We start from the raw sequence: 26,579 nt of genomic DNA on the forward strand, positions 1-26,579 counted from the left end.
AAAGTCTATTGCATGCAGCTGAGCTACTGCCAATGCTGCTGAACTCCCTCACAGATTCTATAATCCAACTGTAGTCACCATATTGAAAGACAACAGTCTTCTTTAAAATAAAAAATTATCAGTAAAGAGAGTTATTAATTCTTTATTGTTAATAAGAACACACATGATACCATATCTATTAAGATGGTTCGGTGTCTGACAACAGAAACCTCCCTACTCTCTCCTCCAGGAAGTCTCTCACACCTGTCTGTTGACCCTCCATGAGGAAAATGCACAGACAGGGGCTAAAGAATAAGTAACAACATCCTATTTTCATAGTCAATATTTAAAGGAGGCACATTCAGACAGACTGACCTACTGCTTACAAAAAAAAAAAAAAAATGAAAAGCAATGCCCTTTCTTTTCTCTTGATCAGAATTTCTCTTCATTTCAAATTTCTCTGCACTTCTGAGATAATCGGGGTAAATGATAATTGTGAAAGAAGAGAAGCAGTTCTTTTCTTGATGCTTTTGTTACAGATATAATCAATAAAGCTCAGATTTGCATGTGTGAGCAGTACTCACCCATTTCTCACAATGGGTTATTTTCCACACTATCTACACTAGCCTCCTAAAATTTGTTTGGCAGGAAGACATGCCACTCTAAGATGTATTCCTCATTCTCACTGCATTTCACTCAAATCTGGAACTATTTCCTAACTGGGCATACCATGTCTGCCAGCCCAAGCAGTACCACTAAATATTTGCGTAAAACAGACCTTCTCAATGGCTTGTTGTACTTAGCTAAGAGCCTCAATACATCCTGATGCTAAGGTTCAGTTTCCAATTAACTCAGCATACAAACAAAAAATCAAACAAAACAAAAACCCTAAGCAGATTCAGCTCCCATGAAAAGAAACTACAAATAGAATATTAAAAAGTTAAACATCTAATTGCAAAGGAAATGATCCCTAGGTCTTGGTTTCTCACACACACCCATAACAGGCAATTTACTCCCCAAATTTCTATTTTGTGTTTGCATATTTTTTATTTCCTCTTCAACAGTACCTACTGAAGCTGAAACATTCAGTAATCCAACTTAAAAAATCTTGCAAGGATGTCATTTTCATTCCTCTTGTTTCCCTGTCCCTACAAGAAACATAACAGACAATATTCTGTGGCACTGCTTCCCAAATTCTGAGGTACCATGCATCCATCATCCTACCATACACAGGATAAACACAGCCAGTAGAACTTAAAAGATACGGAAGTATTAGTGTGATAAGCGTTGGAAGACTACATATAATCCCAGCCACCCATGAGAAATGCCAGCTGAAACAGAATTAAAATAGGCACAAATGAGGACAACAGAATCATGCAGATTATCAAGCGCCTTTCTTGTAATGGCTGGGAGAGCTCAGATTACTTTAATACACAGCGCAGACTCAGTAGGAATTACAGCTGTCATCTAAAAAATGGAGGGGCGAAGGGAGATGGAGAAATGAGCTGTGCCAACACTGTTCTACCTGTTAGACATAAAACAACATGTAGATAAACTGACCTTAAGTACATTTAAGCTGAAGAGCGAGGGGTTCTGCTGCACATTAAAGCCCTACCTTCTTTAAGGAGAAAAGACTTGCTGGAATTAGGAAGGATACTGTATCATATAGTCATGCAATACAAGGATACCAAACTTGACAACTCATGAAATAAAAATACATTCAATATTGCATCCAGAGAGTCTTCTTACTTACAGAACAAAACCTTTTTATGAAAAGCTTTGTATAACATAAGCTTTTATCCCAACACGTAATTTCCACTACCTTTGGAAAACCACTTTATTGTGTTCATAGCTGTATTTTGAAAGGCTTTTCCTTTTTCAAATTCTTCCTCAATGAACCCTGTGAAATCACTACTTTTTTCCTAGAGGCATTTCAATGCTTTTGTTGACCTTTTGTCTTCCATTCACCCATTAGATCCAGGCTTAAGCTCCTCCCTCTCCTGTAGGAACTCAGAGCTATAAACTGCAAAACCAATCTGCCAAGGTACAGATGCTCTGACAAATGTACTTACAGGGTTCAGCTCATCAGTTATAGAAGCCCTAAGATAATGGCTTTTTCCAGAGCAGAGAATACGTCAACAACACAGTTACAGAAAGCAGATTCTTATACACTGCCATAGCTATTACAAACAAAATAATCTATCCATTTACGTGAAAACATACAATTCTTAATGAAAGAAACTGTATAAATCTTATGGAGCTTTCCAACTCTGCAATTTGCAATGCAAATGTAGGCATATTTCGCACGGGGGAGAAGGGAGGGTAACATAGAAGCTTTATTCTATGGCATTTCCCAAGTACTTTATCCCACATATTTCTTCACTTAGAGAGGGAAGACTCATTTCTGTACCACCATACTACTGTGTGCAACAACTTTGCTTCCACACAGTATAGACAAATGTGTCTGAACTACCTTGGGCTGTACTTACAGAACACAATGGTCCGCTTTTTAATTAAATTTTCTCATAAGAAGTAGGAACATCTTATCCTTCAGACTAAACTCATTAGGTTTAAATTCAAAATCTTTGTAACCAGGTACGGTGACTAAAGCATGAGAAGTTTGCCTTACTCAGATAAGGAATCTTATACAGCTGATTCAGCATTTTAAAAGTAACTTCTGTCAAGGTTTGCATGCAATCAATTTAACATTTAAATTTAAATGTGTACTTAAGTGTGAATAGTGATAGAAGAGACATAATTTAAAATACACCATAAAACAGATAGGGTTTTACATGAAAGACATATTCATTAGTGACAGACATTTATCTTAGAATTAAAGCATCTCAGAATACTGTGAACAGAGAATAAAACAAACTTTCAAGTTGCTTAAGGAAGTAAATAGAAATACCTTACTGTCAAGCTTTAGCATAACACTTCCGAGTCCTCTGATGGGCCGTGGTGCAAGAGCTTCCTGACGTTCCTTCACAAAATTTTCAACAAGTTGCCACCAACTTTTGCAGTGGTTTGCCATGAAGTTCAAAACTCCAAAATGAATCACGAATTTCTTAAGTGCCCAAACTGTAACCACAAGAAGGAAATTAAGTATCAGATATTTCAGAGGAACACCACAAGACTACTTATCTATTCTATTCTGGAAGAGCAATGAAAAAGAAAGGAAAAGACTCTTGAGTTTTATTTCCCATTAGAAACCACCTCTGGAACTTTCCAGTGATTTTAGTACTAATCTCCTCTCTAGCTTTGCAGCTGTGCTTATCCACATGGAACTTAGAAGACAGCAGAAGCAAAGTGTCTACACACTACTCAATAATGCAGCTAACAGACTTGAGCAAGGCCTGGGATAAGAAGGTGCCGCACCATGATTCCAGTACAGTTGATTTCTTACACATTCACAAATACACCATGCCAAATGACTCCACATGAAGTACCACAATCAGAACTTAACAGCACATTACACATAAAAGAAAATTTTCAGCCTAAATTCTTAAGTTTTAGGACTTCTAAGCTGTTAAGTGTATCTTTCCTTTAAGAATTGAAAGTACATCCTGTGGAATTTCACAGTAACGAAGCACCCATTTAAATCTTCTATTGAAATACTACTGATAGATTTTGCTTTTAAACATTAAAAAAGCTATTTGAGATTAGCATTTTATCTCGGCAACTTGTAGTTACCACTACAAGTAATTTTACTTCTAATATATCTTTTTTTCTTATTGTGACTGTTCTCCAAACCAGATTGGTAACTTACTGCCATACATGAGCTCCACAACAGTTGGCAGTACACTACTTCACCATCAAAAAATCACATGTTTCTACTTGGAGATGTGTAAAATGACATACACAGCCAAAAAGGTTAACTTTTACTGCCTACAGGGCATCTATCCAAGTTCCACAAGAGTCTATTCTCTGCAAGCCACACACATTAATAGTTTATGCTCTCGTTCTTGTTTTGGAGAGCCAGTGAAACAATTTCCTGACATTTAGTTCACTTACCCTCTGGCACCACCACGTGGCAAATACAGGATTTATTCTCTTGAAGAAAAAGAATAATCCAATGATTTCTCCAATAAAATGAGTGGCAAACATACAAAAAAGGAGAAAATACAGTGCAAGTGCCAGCACTGAACTTAAAGGCTGAAGTTTTGTATGATGAAATGCAGCTCACAGTCAATACACAAACTGCTGCTCAGCAAAGCCAGGCAAGCTTGCATTTACAAATACAATACCTCAAATGGCATTCTAACCTTCCACTACTATTTAAGTGTTTAAACAGTATCTTTTACAATAAATGAGTGTACGCTCATTGCAAAGGTGGTGTCAGGAGGTGCTACAGTCAATAAAATGGCTGCAATTATATTAGGTAAAAAGAGACAAGAGAGAAGAAGCACAGGATTGTTATTAGAAAGCAGTGAGCAAAACAAGAAAAAGGCTGCATAATAACAAGTTCCAAACATCTGCAGGAAGCAGAGAATTACCTGAAGACAATTAAAAAAAAAAAAAAAGGGTACAACAGAACAAGCAAGGAAGAAAATGAAAGACCTTAAAAACAGACAATACCAGGATTTCCAGGCTCACATCACTGTAACAAAATGCTGCCAAGTGTTCCACAATGTGGTTCATTGCTTAGCTTTTCAATTCACAGCAGCTCTTTCACCTTTTCATTTTATGGTATAATTATGGTATCATTTTTCCACTCTCTACACTAAGCAATTTTAAAAGACCATTTCACTCCAATTGAAGCACAAATGCATTCAAGGAAAAATGTTAATGATACCAAGATGTTTCTCATAATCTAAATGCTGCTTTCTATGAGTCCTCTTTACCAATAGAAGGAATTCTGATAAAATTAACACCTTTCTAGTGAAGGTTTTAGGGAGTTTTTTTGGGGTTTTTTACATACTAGAAGCATCCTCTTTAAGGTCTCAGAAGTGCCTCAAGTTATTAGTCTCCTTAAACTTGCACAGTTGTAAGGAACTTGCTTTACTACCCTTCCTATTTTCCTTGTACTTTACTATTACCTCTCTTTTAGCCATGCAGATTATCATCACTCACCTTCTGACGTTTGATGTAATCCACTGTTCTAAATTTGGCTCTGTTCATCATTATACTGCCTATTTGTAATATTTTTGTAATGATTCAGTTATATGCCATGAAAAAGCACTTCATGGCCCAGTGTCACTGCTAAGACAACAAGTCACAAATACTTCCAAAAGTAATTTCTCTTTTGGCATGAGTTTATTGTTTGGGTAGTTATTTTAGACCTAATGACTGTCAGGAGCAGTATTCAGCTGTTTCATTTATAGATATGCACTTTAATCTAGATTTGTGTGGCTCAAGCTTAAAACCATTCACTGCTGTCTAACTGCAGAACTGCTGCTTCCCTTCTTCCTCCCACGCAGGTGTTTCTGAACAGTGGTTAAGTTACTCCTTGACCTTTCAATGAACTAGCCACATAAACTCTGCTTCTAATATGTCTAAAATTTATTTTCTAATTCATTTTTCACTTGGGATTGCCGTTTCCCATGATGCCCAGACACCAGAAATGGGAAGTTTCTTTCTTCTGTTGTAGTAACTACACTGAAATGAAACAAAGGTCAAACCCCTCTCTTCTCTTACCCTGCATTCAGCTATTTATACGTCTTGCCATCACATTACCCTTTAGCTGCTGCTGCAGTGCCACAGCCAAAGGTGCAGCTGTTCCTTTCTCCATGCCTCGGAGCTCACAGCCCTTCAAATCAGTAAGTATGACCCCAAGCTACAATTTCCAGATGGACAACGAGATGGTTTACAGTAGCTTTGTGTACTTTGTGCAGATCTCAGGGTTTTGGTAGCAGGGGGGACCTCTGGGGTGGCCTCCATGGGACGAGACCAGGAGTTGTCTTGTGCCAGACACAGTTCCAGGTGGCTCTGCAACAGATCCATCACTGGGCAAAGCTGAACCCATCAGGCACAGATGTGGTACTGCAGAGAAAATGTATCTAAGAAAGGGCAGAAAGCACTTGGCAGGGAGAAGTGGAAGGAACACAGAGAGAACAAGTGACTAGAGAGGAAGAAGGAACAGAGGGATGAACAAAGGCAATTACAAGGCCAGGGAAGCAGAAGGGCTCCACAGCAGAGCAGACACACCACTCAGAGGGACCATGGCCTACAGAGGATCCATGCTGGAGCAGGTACACCTCTTGAAGGGACTGTGGCCTAGGGATAAGGAGAATCCTGAGCCTGCACCTCCCTAAAGGGAATGCAGCTTGTGGATAAGCCCACATTAAAAGACTGGAAGAGTGACTGACTTTGTGGGTACTTGACCACTAGCTGGGGCCAACCCACCACACTTAGTAAAAAAAAAAAAAAAGCTACATTTAAGTGCTAAATGCATTTAAAAATGCTAAAAACTAGCATTTTAACTGAAGTTTAGAGAAAATCCAAGCAAACTAGAAAAACTCATTTTGTTTACAGTAAGGGGATGGGAAGAAATGCCTCCCAATTCATAGGAGCTCAGATCCTATGTTCCCTCCCATCTTTCCTTTTCACTCCCCCAAAAGAGTCCAGGAAAAAGTGGCATCCAGTCTTAATGTCTTTTGACAGCTATCATAACTACTCCAATTCTTCCTCAATATATAGAACAGATGTATGCAGATGTGAAGCAATAAAGCTAATTAACCTCAGAGCTAAAATTGGAACCAAATTTATCTTGTGACTTGTCCACAGAGCCTAGCAACCCATTTTTTACAGAAATTAAAAGTTAACATGAGCTCTACTTCACTACTGAAAAGCTGCTAAAATATTCTTCATTTATTGGTGCAAAAATATGAAGGAATTGACATCAAGAGGAAGAAAAAGTAACTGCTCTAAACCAGAAGTATTTTTACTATGTAAGGTATGGCACAACATTGTTTCAGGTAACTACAATAATAGTCAATAGACAAAGTAATTAACGAGTTGTCCACTACATGGTGACAGACAGTACACATCAATCTTCCCTTTTGAAGCTACAGTTCATCTTGTCTTAACAAGTCTTGAAAAAGTTTCTATTTAAAACTCATACAAGCCTACAAGCCTTTCCTCCTGTTTTATTGAGCATGATGCCAAACATTTCTAACAATTGGATTATTACCTGCAAAAGGCACTGGCAATAGCTGCACAATCCAAAAATTTAGCCAGATCTGAACAATGACAATGGCCCACACAAGAGTAACAAAGTAAATATCACTAGTTTTCTTTTTTCTGAGAAAAGATCCAATCTCAGGTCTTTGTCTGTTCGCAGAAGATGATGAAGAGGAGGAAGTGGAAGATAATGAAGCACGTGGAGGTGGAGGCTGATCACCTTCTGTTGCTCCTAAAACAAACACATGCAAACAAAGAAATAGAAATTACCACGTTAATATTCACCACAAAACAGAATCTGTTCCCTGTTCCCAAATTACCTTTTTCTTTTTTGAAAGGTGGGGGTGAAGGGAGGGACAGCAGCAGAAGGCTGTGTTTCTGTTGCTTTGGTGTCGGGGTTTTTTCTGTAATTTCTCTAAAAGACTGAAACTGCCTAGGCATTGATCTGCATTTTGAAAAGCTAGAACAGAGCTGTGTAAACTCTCCCACATTCTGCAACACCATGCCAAGCAATGCTGAGAGGAGGAGAGAAGAAAAGTTCCTATAGCCTCTAAGAGGGCTTCAGTCACTGCAGGTAAATTACAAGCCAAATACATTTTATCAAAGAACCATAAAACCATGAAAAACGCAAAATATAATTAACTTCTAAAAGAAATCTGAAGTCTTAAAATAAATCTTTGACTTGCGCATTTAAGTACTCAAAAAGGAATTTTAGATTGCTCAATGCTCATTTAAACAACAAAAAATATAGAGTATACATTAAAAAGAAAGCTTGTATCTTACAACTTACTGCTACTTTTCCTGAACGCTCACAACACAAACATAGCACTCACATTGTCATCCTAAATTCCTTACTCTGTGTAACAAAACATTATTAACATCAAGCACAAGTTAGTGGATAACAAATTTTGTCAGTCTCTCACTCATAAGTTAGCAAACAAGAAATTAAATTAAAAAATGCAAACTGACATGTTAAAGACCCTACACATAAACAATAGTCGTTTCATGCACAAATATTATGTTCAAATTAAAATTCTTGAAGGCAGACCATGGCAATTTATTTATCTATTTAATCTTTCAGTTGCTGGATGACACAAAATCCATCTTCAGCCACTCTATGTAAAATCTCTCCCTGAAAACACCAGTATTAACTTTCACTGAGGCTCTGTGCTGGTGTCGAAATGCACTCATTCCCCACACACCACTACTTGAGAAAAGTTTGCAGCCATAGGGGAGGAATGCACACACAGGAAAACTCGAAAAGTTACTCTGTGCTGAAGAATAAAAGGCAATTTATTATGCTGGTACATACCACAGTTGGTAAATAACGAGCACAACTCTTTCATTGGACTTGTATCACAGACACAGTTTCTCCCATGAAGAAAAACTGTACTACAACATACTACATGCACAGCAGTCAAACAACTCATGTTCCACACGTGTTTTTAGCTGCAGTGTGTCACTAAAGGCATTTCTAGCCTAAAGCATGACAGCTAAAATGTTCAAAAAGGCAAGGCTCATTTGTCATACAGCAGCAGTAAGTGACAAACTGCATCCTCACAGCGGATGAACACTCCTCTTTTGTTGCAGATATCTGCACTGGTGTTCTCCAGGTAAGTGGAACTACTTGTACAGCTTATGAACACATCCCCCACCACACTAAGACAACAAAGTAAATTGACTGATTCACCCAACTGGGATTGACATTGGGATGATGACAGAACCACCAGCTGATTGCTGGTTATGTATTTGGTGGAACTTCAGAATATTCATGAAGGAATTACAACACACAGCCTGAAAGAAGGAATTCTGCAAGCAGCTAAGCACAGCAGAAGCTTCAGGTGGGGAGGTTCTTGGCAAATCAGTGTGTATCTCAATGGGATGACAGCCCAACTATACAAACTACATTTTGGAGAAAAAGACTCAATTTTTCCTAAGGGGAAAGCAAAAGTTACCTGTAAAAATAAATTTTCCTAAAAAGACTTTTTTGTCATATAGAAGAGGGTCTATGATTCCCCCTGTACTTCTCAGTCTATATTTAATAAAGTAGAAGAGTACTAACAGAAACAAATGGATGCACTAAAGGAACACAAATCTGAAAGCAGTATACTCGTAATAAAGAATTTTCTCCTTCAATATATTCAACACTTCTTACTGTTTTGCTCCAAAACTAATATAATCAACATAAGAAGTAACAATACAACAAGCAGAAATTCAAATATTTATCAAACAGAAAGAAGCACTAAAAGCCAAAACAGAATAATAAGCTGAAGTCTATGCCTAAGATTAAAGTTATTCAACATTTTTTGCCGAAAAACTCCTTAGTTTCATAAAGGAGTCGCCTTTATGAAATAAAAAGGAACATTCCTTCTTTTCATAATGAAAAGTTTGATTGATGCATTTTTGCAATGAAGGAAGCTTTAATTAAACAACAGCAACAGTAATGTTGAGAGCAGTAACAATTAAAGAGCCTTATTTCTTACAGTTTCCCGGTAAGCAGACTGTACACAGGATGTAAATCACATGGGAGAGAACTGAGGGGGTAAAAAAAGGGAAAAAAAAAAGAAAAAAAAAAAGGGAAAAAAAAGGAAAAAAGGAGGGAAAAAAAGGAAAGAAAAACTCCTAGGGGATCCCAAGCCAAGAAAGCTTTTTCAGAATGCTGTTCTGCAGCACTTTTAGCAAAGCTAAATTGTCACTACCAATGACTCAGTATTCTCCTCATGACAAACACAGGCCTGCATCAGAACTGCCATTCAGATAACTCTCATAAGCCAGTTCACAAAGCTGATCCACCCAGAAAACTACCAAAATTGCAAATGAAAGAAGTCACCTTCTGCTGGCAAGACATGCTCTGCAAACCAAGGCATGAGTGCCTTGTCAACACAAATAGGAAAAAAAGAACTGTCAGTACAGTGATTTTGAGTAACTTCAGGTTCTATAAAATCCCATTTAGTGTGCTTCATGATATTTTGAGAGATGAAACCTGAAAAACACCTTTCTACCTTCCAACTAATGAAAGTATGACAGTCTAAACAGCTAGCACAACACTCAGTAAAGAATTCTACCAAAATCAGAATGTATGCTACTTCTCTGAACAACAACAAAAAAAGCAAATTTTCCAGCCAGTCTAATTAAGACCTGTTCTTTTCCTTACACAATATGTTCTCTGTCACCTCCATTTCTTGCTGTCACAGAATTTTGAATTATCCTCCTCCCCAAGGAGAAGAAAATGAAACAGTAACAGACACAGAAAGGCAGGTGTCTGTACCTCTGTGCAGGGCATCAGTTAGGAAAACAATGATTTTATTACTATTAATGAAGAAGTCTTCACAACAAGTATGTTCTGAAGGAGGTGCCTTGAAGGTATGAAGGTACTCCTTCATGAAGAACCACATCTTTCTGTAATTTCAAGAGGAAAATACTTCTTATGCTTTTTTCTAAGAAAACAAAGAAGTGAGGCCAAAAGCGAGCCTAAGAGTCATGACTACATTTAAGGATTTCAGTACCTATCGTATCCAAAGGCAACAAGACAACTGAATCTTGCCTACAAAGTACTGCAGTGGTATCTGCTTCAGAAATTGCAGACTTCTTCTTTGCTGTATACACTGGAAACTCTTGGAACACCAGGAAGGACCACTTAGACCACCCGAACTGGTATCATTAAACTCCTCGTCCCCAGTACTGAATACCAGTATTGAACAATAAAATACAGAAAAACATGAGTGTTCACAAAAAACGCCAAAAAATTAACAAAGCTTATATCTCTTGATGGTCTTTTAAGAAACAAATTAAATCCTAATTGTTCTGTAATGGATTTAATACAGTATAAGGAAAACCAAAAAAGTTGTAGGTCCTTAAGCCTGTAGGTAAAACCTTTTGCTGAACAAGAATGTTTCATCACCATTCACAAAAGATCCAAACCAAAGATGGCCAAAATTATGCTTAATATATTGCAGAACAGAATGCTAATTTTTGCCAGATTGTTGGAAAATTATTTTAACTGTTGTTAGGAGTTAAAAGAAAACTCCGTGTTTGTTCTTTTTCTGCTGTGAAGGAAAACAAAAACAGAATTCACAAGACAAAAAAAAAAAACCTCATCTGGTTTACTGTTTCAAGAAAGTAAGTCAAAAAAACCATAAAAGACATATAAAAGACACCCTTGAAAAACTGCTGTAGTTTTCTCTTCTTGAAAACAGAAGGGAAACTGTCTTAAAGAAGTGGAAAAATAAGAACTGGTAAGTTAAAAAAAAACAGCAACAAAATAACACAACCACTTATATAGCCCATTTGTGGGCATCTGTTGCTTTTCCAGATTTCAAAATTCAGTTCAAAAAAAATCATCTAATTAAAAAAATTAAAGATTAGACACAGAAATACAAGAGAACTGTCACCAGGATGCTCTGATCTCCAATTTCAGGACATACTTCCATAGGCTTCTATGTTTATATTGATGTTAATCATGTAAAATGTAGGGAAAAAAAAAAAAAGATAAGAGCAAGCTGTCCAAAGCTGCTTTTTTAAGAATTAAAAATTAAGTTTGGGAAGTTCACATTCTGTCAAGTCGAATGATCTTTTTGGTCTACCTGCAGAAATGGATGAAACTTCAATTTCCAGAGATCTCAATAACAGTTTAACTTTCTAGTATCATGTTTCATCAAAGACCTACCCAAAGAAATCATGGTAAGGTTTAAAATCAGTGATGCACAGCGAAACACTTTCCTTCAACTCTTTTAAGCCAGTTGTGTTATTCCAAATGAAAGTATCATGGGACTCAAGCTACAAAGTCAAGTAAACCCACTATAGGAAGAACTTTGCATGTCATAGTTAAAGTAGGGGTTTTTTCTCATTGCAATGCACACAAAAATTCCTTCAGTCTGTCTGTATCTGGTCCAGAAATCCAGTTATATAACATGTAACTGCCAACAAATCAAAAGGCTAGGAAAATAAGAGGAAAAAAAAATCACACCTTCATTCTAAACAAACAACCCAAAACCATAATAAATCCTTCTAGTCAGGCCTTCAAAATGTACAGCCAGCCACATAACCTATCCTTTGCTAGACAGCTTTTATACTAGCATCTTCCTGACAGTTTTTTTAAAACAGATAAACCTGATCCACAATTTGGACACTATTTTGGACAGAATGAAGAGGTTATGGACTATTTTGAAATTTTTTTCTGAATTCCCTCCAGTTACATGCCTTTAAAGCAAATTCAAATGTTTCTTACAGAGTATTCAGTCACCTGAGGGTTGGGAGGAATGTTCATTATTGGACTCATCTTCTGTCATTGAAATTGCCATGGCAATTGTTGAAGCAGCAATGGAAATCATCTGACCAGGAAGCTCTGCCCCTGTAAAATACATACGTGCATGTAAGTAACAAAAAGCATAAGTCTTAAAATGTTTTATTTGGTTAGATACCCACTGGAGCTGTCAGGAAGCAGAAATTATATGGCTAGACACTGTCAGTTTTTAGTATGTATTATATGTAGTCAGTGTGATCAAACAGGAATGAGTGCTATTAATTTTAGTATTACAATACACCTGCAGCCAAAACTCAAAACCAGTTATTTGCTCAGTGCTTTTCTTGGTAATGAACTGCTACCAACCAAGACATTCATAGTTGCAGGCAGTCTGATTATTAAACAAATTTTTATACCAGTTAATCAACTTTACTAACCAACTAAAACTGCAAGACAGGAAAAAAGTTTCCTTCATCAGAAACACTATGCCTTTGCTTTTTTCAAAACTGGCTTGCAACAGGAAAAACCTATTCTTCTCAAAATCTAAACACAAAACATATTTTTAAGAAACTATTTTAAAAACAAATGACTGGATATAGGAAACTTGCTAGATGGAGTTGTCTCCATTTCTCTCATACTCAGTATTATAGGAGCTACTAAACCTGTATTGCTCATTTCTTTCAAAATCGGCCTCTGATTTCAAATGCCCTGGGCTACTGTCATGCCTAGAACTACATATTGAAATCTATAAACTCAAGGAATTTGGCTTCATAATGAGTCGCTACTTTGACAAGGAAAAGAAACATCAGTCCATTGCAATCATTTTCTGTAAAGAATCCAAGATTCACTTCAGCATGAGTAAACCACTTTGAAACACACTAAACATCCTATAGTAAATTCTGCCAATCCATATGCTACTGAATTTACAGGGATATAGTCCAGATAATTTCATGTGACTTCAGTGAATTTTTGCCTCTAACAATAAAAGAAACAGTGACTTTTCCTTACCAGAAGACTCCTTTCCATTCTGCTGTTCATGCAACATGCCTACTGTCATCAGAACAACTATAACCAGAAATACAGGAATTCTCCAGGAACCTGCCACAGAAGCTGAAAGATACAGTGTTGGGATTTTTTTTTTTTATTACAAGAAAAATGACACCATTAATAAACTCTACATTTAGCAAAACCAAGACAGTCAGCATATCAACCCAAAAGACAAAGAAGTCATAAAACAAGTCATAAAACAAATAGGCTTTCTACATTAAAGAAAAGGAAGAATAGAAAATAAACATGAAGAAGTTTCTCAATGAGCAAATCAAGTTGTGACTGTTCCTAACTTCAGTGACTTTATGTTGATATAGAGAACAATTTTATAAACAACATTCAAAATCACATGAAAATACACACAAAATTAAAATATTTTAGATATCAGAGGAAAGTCATGTTCCCCCAAAAAATGTGTATTTACATTAGATCTCCACAGAATGGGATTTTTCTTGCATTTTGCCTATTCAGCCTGTACTTCCAGCAAATACAAAACTGTCAAAATTTAAGCAAATGCGAAGCCACTACATATAGCTTAAACCTCAGGAAAGCATCCCCACATGGTCAGAAGAACTCCTGAAACCTGCTGCTAAAGTAAAGTAAGTCATTAAGTACACTGTGAAACCTTCTATCATGGTAGTCTTCTATTAATCACATGATACTTCCACCATAAACTCTGATATGAGAACATAAGATGATAATCTGTTATATTAAATGTGTAACATTTAAAGTCTAAAAGATTACTATAATCTTATATTTATAGAAACAGATTATATAGATTACTGGCAAATGTATTTTATACCAGTGATATCATCCTGACATGATTGTTGACTACTGATAGAAATGTCTTTTTTTGCTTCTATTACTACTATTAAATGCATTTTACAGCTTCAGCCTTGGTTAATGTCAGGCTTCCAATAAAATATCACAAGTGAAAGTCTAAAGCCAGCCTCATGTGCCCCCAGCCCTTCCTCACTGCCAAGCAGTACCTAGTCTGTGCCTCAAATAAGGGAAAGCCGTGGGAAGTACAAACTAGGCACGAGGACTGGAAGACACATTGCTCAGCATCTTGATGCCTTCCCATTCCCTACTCAAATGCTCCCTTCTGGACACATGCAGCCAGAATTACTGAGCAGACAAAACAGTCTGCATTTCAGCTAAGACTCTATTTTACAGATGTAGCAGAAGAGCAAGTGAGGAGCTTCGTTGACAGAACCCACAGTTATCAGAACAATAACTTCTTGTTACTCACCTAAGTGAAAGAGCAGCATAATCCAGACAGGAACAGAGACTGCTTTTAAGTAACGTTCAGTGCTTATATTCCACTTGAATGAAACCATCAGCAGGTAACCAACTACCAATGTCCATATCTTTAAGAAAAAGATATACATAGGTATGTATACATACATCAAAAGAGAGCTATTTGTACTTGTGTATGCATGTTCATACACATACCCATAACTGCCACAGAGAGAGATCTGAAGTCAGCTTCTAAGTCTTTAAGAAGCCCACATTTCAATTAATTACATGAGTTCATCAGCAGCACCTGTGTGGCCACAGGGAGACAGAGCTGGCCAGCACAGCAGCACTCATTCCAGCATGGAGCAATTTGCCAGCTCCTTGTTTCAGTCCAAAGAGACAAAAAGGAGGTTTAAGCCAAAGAAGCCATTAGGAAGCACAACAAAAACTGCTGTTCCTCAGTGGTGTTGGTCCACAAAACAGAGATACCTTTATAAGACGTGTGACATGTAATTTTTAAATTTTTTTAACTAAAGAAACCAAGGAGACAGGAAGTTATCAGTGACAACTTGGGTTTGCTGCTTCTAACTGCCTTCTACAACTTCACTCATCAGATAAATCACAACACAGATTTGGAATTAAGAATCTTGAGATGATCAACTTGAACTTGAAAACGCTGAAAAGAAAGAAGGAAGCAGAAACCAGAAGAGGCAACAGGAGGTGAAAAGTTGCTACTCAGGAGAAGATATGAAATAAAAGAACTATGAACACCTGTAAAAATTAAAACTCAGTGTTGCATTCTCAAATAACTAAAGACATTTTTGGCTCAAATAGAATAAGCATTACCTATCCATTACCAGTTAAGTACACCTACAAATTTACACTTATAAATCCATAAATCTCAATAAAGTTTTAACAGAATTTCTATTAAGAGCATTTGCTGAATCAGACATCACTGTAAGAAGAAAGAATGCACAGCAGAGACATGGAACAAGTAATTAGGCAGAACACACCACAAGAGTTTTCACCTCTTTACTCTGCACTATACAATTCATGCTGAAGAGGCAACAGTCCCTGTGAAAAGCAGGTTTGTGTGACTACTGCCACGTATCTAACTGGTGGAGAGGCAATCTTAGCTGTACTGAACTGAGCAGACAAGCAGCGAGTGATGGTCCTTGATAACTTCAGAGGGAACGATTGGATATGCAAGGTAATTTAAAACCACTTAAGATATGTGAACAAAGATATAACCTTTGCACACTACTATTTCTCATCTAAGCAGATCTCCAACTTTTCACTCATCCCTAGTTTTGCATCAACGAAGCTGCATCATGCTTATGGGCCAAGTGGGGACACAAGACAGATGCCCAAAACTAACACAACCCATGGACATCAAGAGTAAAGTCATAAACAAACAAACACGAATTTTTACCAGAAATGCACAGTGGCAGTCCTTTAAAAGCATAGGTTTGAAACATAAATTCCCTCATAAGGCACTTCACAGCACAGCTGTAACTGCAAGAGACCTCATCACAAAGATACTATCCTACTCCCTAACATCAGCCACACAGCATCTTTATATGATAAACGTTCCAGTTCCGAGCTGATTTTCTCTTTAGCTTTGAAATTAATGATAAATTACAAACAGGAGACTCAGTACGTTCAGTAATTTAAACTTTCTGTTTAAAAACAAGCCAAAAGTAGGAGACTAACAGGGTATAAGCCTGTGTTTAACAGCCAACACAGAAAAACACATTGCACTGCTTTTAGCCATGCATGTAGCTGAACATTATAGGGTTTAGGTATTTAATAATTTTTTCGTGTTGTAAGTTAAAATAATTAATCAGTTCTCATTCCTAAAAGCTTAGCAAACCACCCAAGTATAAGAATTTCTTATTTCCATTGAATAGAGAGAAATAGCTTACTTTAAAATAAACCAGTCACCCTGTTTCAGAGATCAAACAATAACCTTTCTGAAGCCCTGTAAGAAGAACTATGTAGTCAACTGACTGGTGCAAGAAGTTCAGTTTCTGCGGTACCATGGAATATTCAGCTCTTCACTGGTTAACATAATGGCCAAGCACATCCCTATGCTGCAAGAACTGCTGCACAGGAACTAGGGTAGCCTACTTCCAACAGTTCATTGCTGAAAGCAACTGACAAAGCAAATTAACTTAAACTGACATGGACTGGGATTTCATCCCACACTAACTTGGCAATAGCATACTTTCTCTTTTTTCTTAACCCTTTAAAAGCATGTTACATAATCCTCCCCACTGTTTTTTTGGATGGTCTCCAAAGGTTTTGGCTGGAAAAGCATGGAGAATATTAATAGCCTCTATAAATGACTATTATATGTCATTCTCAAGAACTGACATAATTGAAACAAAGAATGAAAGATACTGCCTACTTTCACTAAAATTAAACTACTGCAATTCTTGCACTGAAACTGTAATTGGTAAGATTCCATGCTGAGCCAAAATGCCTATAAATTTGATTTCTAAGAGCATGCAGCTAACCAGGTAACTAATACATACACTTCAGATTTTGCAGAATGCATTAGCTATCATAAACTATTTATCAAGCTGAAGTTAGCAGCAGATGCCTAGCTTTCACCATGTACTCTGAGATTTTAAATCACTCCTCAATCACAACTATTATTTACAGACATGAACAACTTCCGTGTATCACAACTTTGGGATAGTTTAATCCTGCAAGCTGCCCTTCTCCTTCCTTCACCTATCTTTGTTGTCTTAACAGACAGCAAAAACTTTTTTCACATCCTCTGCATTTTGTAGCATCTCTCACAAACTGAACCAAGTGTTGCTTTGCCTTTAGACATGTAAAACTGCCTGCTTCTCTGAATAAATAGCTCTAAGACTGCAGTGTAACTTTTTTGATTTTTAACATCCATTTCTGTGTTGAATTGGTAAATTTAAGAGGCAGATTTTGAGACATCTAAGGCAACTATGAAGGGCTTCAGTTCTCTTAAAATTGCCAACTGGAAACAAAATTACACCATAGAAAGATGCAGCTTTTATGCTAAATTCAAGCATCTGCTTCAGTGATTTTTCTTTGAAGTTTCAGTTTTGGAAAGTCTAGGATTTATCAGCATGAACTATCAGCAGCATTACTGAAAGTTTATTTCCCCTTCCTGTTAGAGTTGAAGGATTTGAAAATCTGAGCCATTCTTTTGGCTTTGGCCTTATTTTTCAAGAAAAAACTCTCACTACTCAACTTCTCACAACATTTATATTGACTGATACTGGAGAGTAAAATTCCTTATTTACACGGTTCCCTCCCTTTTTTCTGATCAACAAGTTAACCTCTAAGGGGAAGGTTTTGCAGATGAGAGCATTCAGTAACTCACTGCTACTGAAAGTGCCAATCCCTTGTCTCCTACTGCCAGCTGGGCAGTCCCACCTCTTCTGCACAAAACAGCTTCAACACTCCTCCAGCCAGCTCAAGCTCATAAAAACCCACCTGTAATTCAGTTATAGCAAAACAGGCTCACAGAAATAGAACAGGCACCAACAACAGGGCAACCTAAGCATATGTCAGAAGTGGGATAAGCAAGAACAGCTTCCCACTGTAAAAGACAGCAAAGCTGTTGGAATGATTTAGTCTTCCTTGGAATGTTGCCCCAACAACTCTACATCCAGCAGCAAACATTTCCCACCTCCTTCACGTGCCTTCTCAGGCACATGGTGTGACTCTTGGGGTGGTCTTGTGCAGGGGCCAGGAGTGGGATTTCAGTGATCATTCTGGGTCTCTTCCAATTCAGGATATTCTGGGATTCTATGAACCACCCCACAAGTAAACACAACAGTGAACACTGAGAAGATGAACCAGCAGTTACTTCTTTTGATGTACGCCCTGCCAACCTGCCAATATTTTTCAGTTTTTAGCAAGTCAGCACCTACAAAATGGAGTGTTTGAATTCCTTCCTTTTTAATTTGTAGCTCTACCCTCTCCCTTGGCCATTTTGAAATGATTTTTTTTTTCCCAGGCTGCTCTTTCCCACTTGGAAATCATACAGCAAGGTTTTTCAGAGTTCTGTTTATGTTTTGATTTGTTTGGGGGGATGTTAATTGAGCTTTAAATTTAAAACTGTTTGATGAAACTACAGATCTAATTCAAATTGCTTTCTATTTTCCAGTTTGTTTCAGTGTTTTGAAAAAAAAAAAAAGAAAAAAGGCTGAACTACCTCATCACTTCCCTTTAATATCTTAAAACAAAATTTTCATTTGGGAATAGCGATTTTCATTAGTTTTTCTTAAAACAGAAAATCATTAAAAATATTGACTAAGCATTAACACAGCACTTTTACAACCTTTTAAAACAGTGCTGCAGAACAGAGATGTGAAGGAAGTGATCTTATGACACCAGTTCACTATTTCTACATCTTCCTCCTCAGCAGTGATGCAGACTGACAAAGAAAAACAAACCTACCACAGCAGCTGAGCAGAAGAGTGCTGGACTTGAAAAATGAAGTGACACAAGGCATTGAATGCACTGGTAAGAGCCAAACTGTGTTTGCCTTCGAAAATACCACAGCGTTTTCTCTAATTGCCTGTTCATTTGAAAATGGTTTTCTAAACAGTACAAAAAATAATAAGGAGGCAGGTAACAAATTATAAAAATGTCATTTTGACTCCAGTTTCCAGAACCAAAATTAATTTAATGTAGCTTTAGTGCATTTTCCCTAGTACACAAGAGGAAGCATCCCATGATGCGCAGAGTCTGGCAGAATAAGAACATGTAACTGCCTGCCCTTTAGCATGGAGCCAGCCTTTGTCAAACACATAAGAAAATACCCAAACTTCAACTAATCACACGTTATTATAAGACTATTGTTCACCTCAGAGCAAAGACAACCACCTCCTCCCTTCACTAAGGAGGCCTTCATTTAACTAAAGCAGGTTCTAAGTGAACACAAGTAAGTTATTCCTTCTCCCAAGTTCAAAGGACTAGAACAGTGCACCCATTCTGTTTCTCCTAGAACCCCCAAATGTGACATATATTCGTGTTCATGTTTCTGGCATTAAAACATACAGACTACTAAAGTACATGAAAAAGAAACATGGTGTTTAGTGAGACCACCTCTTTTTGAAGGCACGAAAGTATGAACTTATAACTAGAACCCTGGGGTGGGGGGAACAGACCATCAAAATCAATGCTGCCACACATGGGTTAAAAATTATTTTCAATGTGTCCTGCAACATTTCCTACACTGAATTTAAGAAAAAAAACATTAAATGTAGGATATCCAGAAAACTGCAACAATGGATATTGAGAATACTTCTCCTTTAGTTCACTTTTCCTGTCTCAATACAAAAGCTACATACAAGAAACTCGCAATAAAAATGCTATTCAGAAATCAAACTTAGCAAGATTCTCTTGCAAAAAGAAAGAGCACACCAAATTCTTTCCCTGCAGACAGAGCACCACTCCTCTGAAACACTTCATGGTGACATGTTTTCAAGAGACGGCTCCTCAACACACACAATTTCTTCACCTTCTTCTTTTATTATATAGAGCACTGTTAAAATTTTGCTGGACAGTTCCATAATGATCATTCCTTCCAGAGGTGGTAGAAAAAGAAACATCATTGTGGTCAACCAATACATATAAATACCAATAAATAACTAATATTATGTAGCATATATCAATAGGCTTTAGTCTAGTGCCAGCTTCAAGGCTGTAGTTCCTGCATATAAATCAGAACAAGCTCCTCAACCTCTCCAAGAAAGGTATCTCACTGCAGGCTCTTCCAAAACTGAGGGTGGGTGTGGAAGAGAAAAACAACAGTAGAAAAGAAAACACTATCAACATCACAGACTTTCCCTGCCTCTCTCCCATCTTGTTTTTAAGTAGGCCACGTGTGGTCTCTACACAGTTTATCTCTACCAAGAAAAGTTGTGAAAACAAACCAAAAACTGTGGTTTTGGTAAGAAGTGTTTACAGACAGTACTTGGCTGTATGATTTATAAGCACTGTATGATTTTTAAGCCAAGATGCCATAATAATGAAGGATTATAAACAGCAGAAAAAATACTTCAGAGTTTTTACAGGTGTTTTTTTGTTTTGGGTGTTGTTTTTTTTTTTTTGGGGGGGGGGGGTTATGGTGGGCAGGTTTTAGAAACCTGAAAGCCTACTTTAAGAAGAAAGGGAAGGAAAAAAAGCCCACCCACCCTAAACCCTCAAAAAAATAGAAATCACCTGCACATCAAAAATCAGAACTGTGTCCTTTTCCTTACTAGAAGAGAAATTGCCCCATCAGGTGAACTTGACAAAATGTAGATGCTTTTTTGCCCCCACAGGTGATATTCAATAGGGCTGTGGAAGCCAAACATCTCAGAGCATGGGACCCAAAGCGTTTGCCAGGAAGCCCACTTGGAGAATTTCACTCTGCAAGGGCTTCTTGGGGAACTGCTGACATTTAGTGTGCCAACACAAATGGAGGCTTCCCTGGTGGATGTCTTTCGCAGAATCCCTGGTGGGGAGCAGACAGTCCACCAGCCAAAACAGCTAACACATACTCTGACAATATTCCAATACAGCAGACACAGCAATGGCATTTCCAAATTTGCCCAGCACCCTGGTAAGGTTAAGTCCTCTAACTGCATTGAAACCCCCAAAACAACACGAGCTGTACCTAGTACAGTCAGAGATATAAAAATACAGTGACAAATGCATGTGAGTACACAGTTGTGAGCCTGACCAATAACTTGTGACAAACCAAGGAAGAAAGACTGGCCAGCAGAGAAAGATTTTGACAGCCCTGTAATCAAGTTCATTACAGAGAATTCTGCTCATTATGATTACATCAAATTTAATTTACTAAGATGAACCTCAGAGCCAACACAGAGCAGCTGTGTAATTCTTCACATCTGCTGGGATCTACAAACTATCCATTTTCCAAATAAATAAGTAGCATGTGAATTCTTCTTCTAAAAAAAGAAGAAAATATAATGAATAGCTGGCATTAGATGTATATTAACCCAAGGGTAAAATGTCAGCCCAAAGTAGTTTGAACTCTTGCCACAAAGCAAAAGGATTTGGGTTTTAGATACAGTGCTGGACACAGGCATACTTCTGACAAAACTACTGAAATTGCTGCAGCACAAAAGCGTGTAGGGCTATATTCACTGCACTATGGGACAAACTCCCACCCTTTCCAAGAAAAAAAAGATAGAGAAAAACATTCCCTTTCCCTAGTAAATGAAACTGCAGTTTGTGCAGGGCCCTCTGCTTAAGAATTCTGAAAATAACCCGGAGAAGGCTAGAGTCAGAACAAGTAACTCATCTGGAATTTTTAACCAGCCCCTAGATTTAAGGCCCAGCAGCCAACTACATTGCCTGAGCAAGCTTCTTCAAAGATTATAAAGCCTGAAGGGAAAGAAAAGGAGACCGTGGAAGCATGATGCTTGTAGACTAGCCTAAGATCTTGAATTTGTTCTTCAAATGCAGTGTTTTGCAATCAGCTATCAACAATCCAGTGATGGAGGTACCTAGGGTTGCAAGTTCCTGTACTGCAAATGTGACTTAAGAACCTTGGGCAGGAACACAGGCACTTCTGAATCTTCACTCATCAACGTCATGAATGGCTTTGCCAAATTTGAGGACCACAGGACAAGAAAGCTCTTTAACATACTGGTGCCAAGATACACCTTACCATGTCATTGTCACACACAGTTGCTGCATTTGAAGAACTTTTTTTTCTGGAACTTAAGAGGAGAATTTCTGTCTCAGTATCATGGCCTAATAGACATCATAAAAATACCTTTAGTTACAGAATACCAAATTAGTATTCCAAATCCCCATAGTTCTAATGATAGGCATCCACTCACTTCTCTAGTACAGCAGAGGGATCAGAAAGGGAGAAGACAATTGTGCATACAGAAGGAACCGTGGAGGATTCAGAGCCCAGAGAAGACCAGTACAATGGAGAAACCAACCCGCAATATCCAGAATTCCTGTGCAGCTAACAAGCACAACACATGCATGCAAACAGTCCTGCAACATGACATGGCAATTAAAGGGCTTTGAAGTGCTTAACTGAAGTTAAAGCTGATACTATTAACTGATCCAGCTCAGGGCTCCTCAACAGCATGGATAAAATTAAATTATCCTGCTACAGCGCTGAGATAATACGCATCAAGTAACATCAAAATTCAAAAAGCAGGGCTAGGAAAACACTGCAAAGCATACAGATCATGCCAGACCGAGTTGCAGTCATTTACAAAGGAAAGCCCACAGTTTTTTTCTCCTGTAAGACCCCAGAAAGAGAGACAGAAAGCTTGCTTATAAAGCAACTGGTTTGCTTAAGGAAGTCTGTGATCAGTTACCTTGACAAAGACCCAAAATCTTCCCAAGATCTCAAGTCTGAAGAGTTCTGGGAGCTTACTATCTTTTGTGCAGCTAAAATATTACAGCAGTTCAATGAACACAAGAGTTAAATCAGAAACACCAGTGCCAACCAGAAGGATCAGGGACTGCTAAACAAAGTTACATGCACAGACATCCAGCAGTGCATTACAACCATAGTTATGAGGTTAAGAAAGTGCAGCTTCCTTCAGTACTCCTATATTTACGCAGTGTAAGTGTGGTTTAATTAACAAAGTTTTAATAAAAGCCTGAACTTAGCCAGGCCAGTTAGTGTAGCAATATTATCGATTTGTTAAAAATGAAACAGAGAGGTCAGTGCAAAAGAAAAGCTTATCAAGTAAATTGTATGGCAACAAGTCAAAGCTTCCCCCCAGTACGAGGTCATGCTTTAGTTCTGCCACTACTCTGCTGAAAGTAAACATGCTAGTATCTTGCCTCTTTATAAAGTGAGAATGTATCTCTGTCTACTCAGTCCTAACTATACTTCTGAGGACAAAACAGATGTCCTCTGACATCTTCCAGCACCAAATGAAGTCAAGAATATCTTTTCCTCCACTGTTTACTTTGAAGAGACTAAACACATTCTCCTGTCTATTCTATTCACACTACAGGCAGTGTGTCAAAATATTCTCTGTCAGTCCATTCAGGAACACTGTTACCCAGGGAAAGGGCATACTTTGATTGTTAAAAAAAATAGAGCAGCTTTTGAAAAGTCTTTGACACTAAGAGATCTGAGTACACCAGTTGTACATCAGTATTTAAGGAGAGTACAACTTGCCAATCTTCTGATCTTTCACATATCTGTCTGCTTCTGATATGTAGTATTTTTTGTATTTTCAATTTTAACTAACAAAGTGTAAAAGACTTCTGCCAGAACTTTTAACTATCTTACCTACTGAACACAGGCAAAAGTAGTCTCCCCAGGCTCTGTTACCATCAGTAACATTTGTAAGCTAAACAACTTTACTTTTTAAAGTTCAAATTGAGTTTGCACTGTTTCATACTCGAAGAACAAGACGAAACCCAACACAGTACACTGAGAAACAAGCCTTAAGGTGCCTTCCCCCACCTCAGGTCACTTGTGGAGCTGTGCTGCTATTTCACAACACTTTACTACACACCTTAGAGCTCAACAAGCCTCGATGTTTGCACAAGAACTCAACCGAATCACCTCTCACTTAACAGCATCTCCAGAAGCGGGGCATGACTACAGCGCGGCCGCGGAACACCGACACTCACTCAGTCACTCACCCACTGGCTGCTGAAGTAGTCGAGCCCCTGGCAGATGATGCGGGCGGCCTGTGTCAGCAGCACCTGCACGCCCAAGGAGCTGCCCAGGCAGTAGAGCCCGTAGAGCAGCGGCCCCCCGGCGCCCAGCAGCAGCAGGAGCCGCCGCCGCCGCAGCACCTGCTCGCCCAGCGCCTCCACGCCGTAGTTGGCGAAGCAGATGGGCAGGAGGAGGGCGGCCAGGAGCACCGGGGTGCGGGAGCGGTGCAGGCGGCCGAGCCAGCGCCGCCCCAGCGCCGTCAGCGAGGTCTTGAAGGGGTGCAGGAAGGTGCCGCAGAGCACGGCCCAGAGCAGGGGCCGCAGGAACGCCTCCAGGATGAAGTACACGAGCACGGCGGCGCCGCAGCACAGCCCCGCGAACAGCAGCGCCCCGGTGTTGTAGAAGGCCTGCTTGATGGGCTTCTCCAGCCGCGGCAGCGACATCCCCGCCGCCCCGCCCGGGCCGCCCAGCGGCAGCCGCGGCATGGCCGCGCCCGCGCCGGGGGAGCCGCCCGCCCGCCGCTCCCGCGCCGGAGAGCCCGGCGGGGCCGCGGAGGGACCGGCGTCGGAAGGCGCGGCGGGACCGGCGTCCGGAGGCGCGGCGGGCTCTGCGCTGTCAGCCATGGCAGGCACGGGCGCGGCCGCCGCTGCCGGGCGCGGAGCGCGGCCGGGGCTGCCGGAGCGGTCGTGCCCGAGGGCGCGCAGGGGGCCCGGACTGTAGTGCCGCCGCCGAGGGGCTCCGGGCGTGCGCCCAGCCCGGCGGGAAAGGGGCGGTGCCGGCCGGGAAGCGTGCTGGGAAATGTAGTTCGGCTCCGGGAGAGGCGGCGGCCGCACCCTCTGCCCCCGGCAGGACCTGCGGGGCTGTCCCGGGGCGCTGACCCCGCCCGGCCACCGCCGAGTGCGGGCCCAGGCTGCCCGGCCCCTTGGCGACGTTTGTGAAGAAGGCGGCTGAGGGCTGGAGCATGGAAGAGCACAGCAGCTTAGAGCACAACCTCATCCCTATCCCAGAAGTGCAGCCCCGTCCTGCTTGGCTATACGCTCTCCTCTCCTTACTGCTGTTCTAGTCTCGGGGAGCGGAACAAATTCGTCATTGCAGGGTGGGAGAGCAAGACTGGTTAGACCAGCTGGAGAGTTTTGTCTTGTCTGAACATGTTCTGGCCCAAATTATTTAAGAAGGAAGCATCCTCTATTTTACTGGCAATCAGGCACACTGAAGAGGTAGTTGTTCTGTCTGGTTTTTAGACCTGACATTTATGACGCTGTGTTGCATCAAATGCTATTTGCAAATAATCTAGAGAGGAGCTGATTTCCTGCAGCTGGCATACACCAGACTCCTAAGTCCAGGCATGGGGGCAACAGCTACCATTTTAACAGGTTGTCTGAATGCATCTGTAATAAATACACGTCATCTGAGCAAGTTTTGCAAGGGCTGAAATCCATGACGTTTGAACTAGCTCAGTACTGGCACTGTGCTACTCAGTTTTCCTTCCGCAGCTTAACACAACCCTATTGGTAAATGCTGCCATTAAACCCTCAGAGGGATCTTCCTCTTTTCAAGGAGATAGAGCATATCCTCTATATCATAATAAAGAGGTCTCATACCACTGAACATATAGAAAGTGCACAGTTTGGGTTTTTTTAAGAAAAAAAAATCAAATTCCTGTATTTTTTCGAATTTACGTGCACATTTAACCTTATGTAACTTCATGTTAGATTGGAGTCCACAAGGACTTTGGTGGAACATTTCTTGCAGGATGGAGATGTCAAAAAGCTGAAATGATCTGAGCACAATGGTCTTTAACTTGTAAAGTGGGAATATACCTATTCATAACCTAGCTTTTAAATGCAGAGCAATACAAAGACAATGGCTAGATGAGACCTATCCCTACCATCACACCAAGGGTGAAAGGTAGAGGTTTTTCCACACACTTCCTGTGACTATGTTGCATACTGAAACTGTAGGTGGGGCTGGGCCCAAGACAGTTTTTTGAGGTTTTTGCACTGCAGTCCTGACTTGTCCCTGCAAAGCCTTTCCTGCCAGTTACACGGAAGCTCACACTTGTAAAGGTTCCTCTGAGCTCCTGCAGCTCCTTTTTTCCCCTTTGCTGAATAGATCACGTGTAGGTTCAACAAAATGCTCTAATCTTATGCAGTGAAAGCACTTAAAATCCTACAGGCACTTTGTTTGATCCTGATGGTGATGAGGCATTACAAACAGTTGTCCATAGGAGAAGCTTTTATTGAACTTTAAACTGATACTGTCACTCACAGCCCTTTGATCAGATAGATCTGCCTC

General features: G+C 39.5%; 1 protein-coding gene across 2 annotated transcripts in view; it reads right to left on the reverse strand.

Annotated features, from left to right (window-relative positions):
- TMEM245 (transmembrane protein 245) overlaps nt 1-25,017 on the reverse strand; it is a 79,360-nt gene extending 54,343 nt beyond the window's left edge. Inside the window, exons 1-6 of one of the 2 annotated variants that reach the window (XM_069004151.1) lie at nt 24,269-25,017; nt 14,640-14,757; nt 13,349-13,450; nt 12,341-12,448; nt 7,109-7,330; nt 2,888-3,057 (exon numbers count right to left, since the gene is read on the reverse strand). In XM_069004151.1, coding sequence (XP_068860252.1) covers nt 2,888-3,057; nt 7,109-7,330; nt 12,341-12,448; nt 13,349-13,450; nt 14,640-14,757; nt 24,269-24,907 — 1,359 coding nt within the window. In that variant the 5' untranslated portion in view covers nt 24,908-25,017. The remainder of the gene's footprint in view (nt 1-2,887; nt 3,058-7,108; nt 7,331-12,340; nt 12,449-13,348; nt 13,451-14,639; nt 14,758-24,268) is intronic. The other variant, XM_069004152.1, reaches the window with a different exon arrangement.
- Nucleotides 25,018-26,579: the final 1,562 nt, after the last annotated feature.

The sequence above is a fragment of the Aphelocoma coerulescens genome, chromosome 2 (assembly GCF_041296385.1).
Source record: "Aphelocoma coerulescens isolate FSJ_1873_10779 chromosome 2, UR_Acoe_1.0, whole genome shotgun sequence".
Lineage (NCBI taxonomy): Eukaryota > Metazoa > Chordata > Aves > Passeriformes > Corvidae > Aphelocoma > Aphelocoma coerulescens.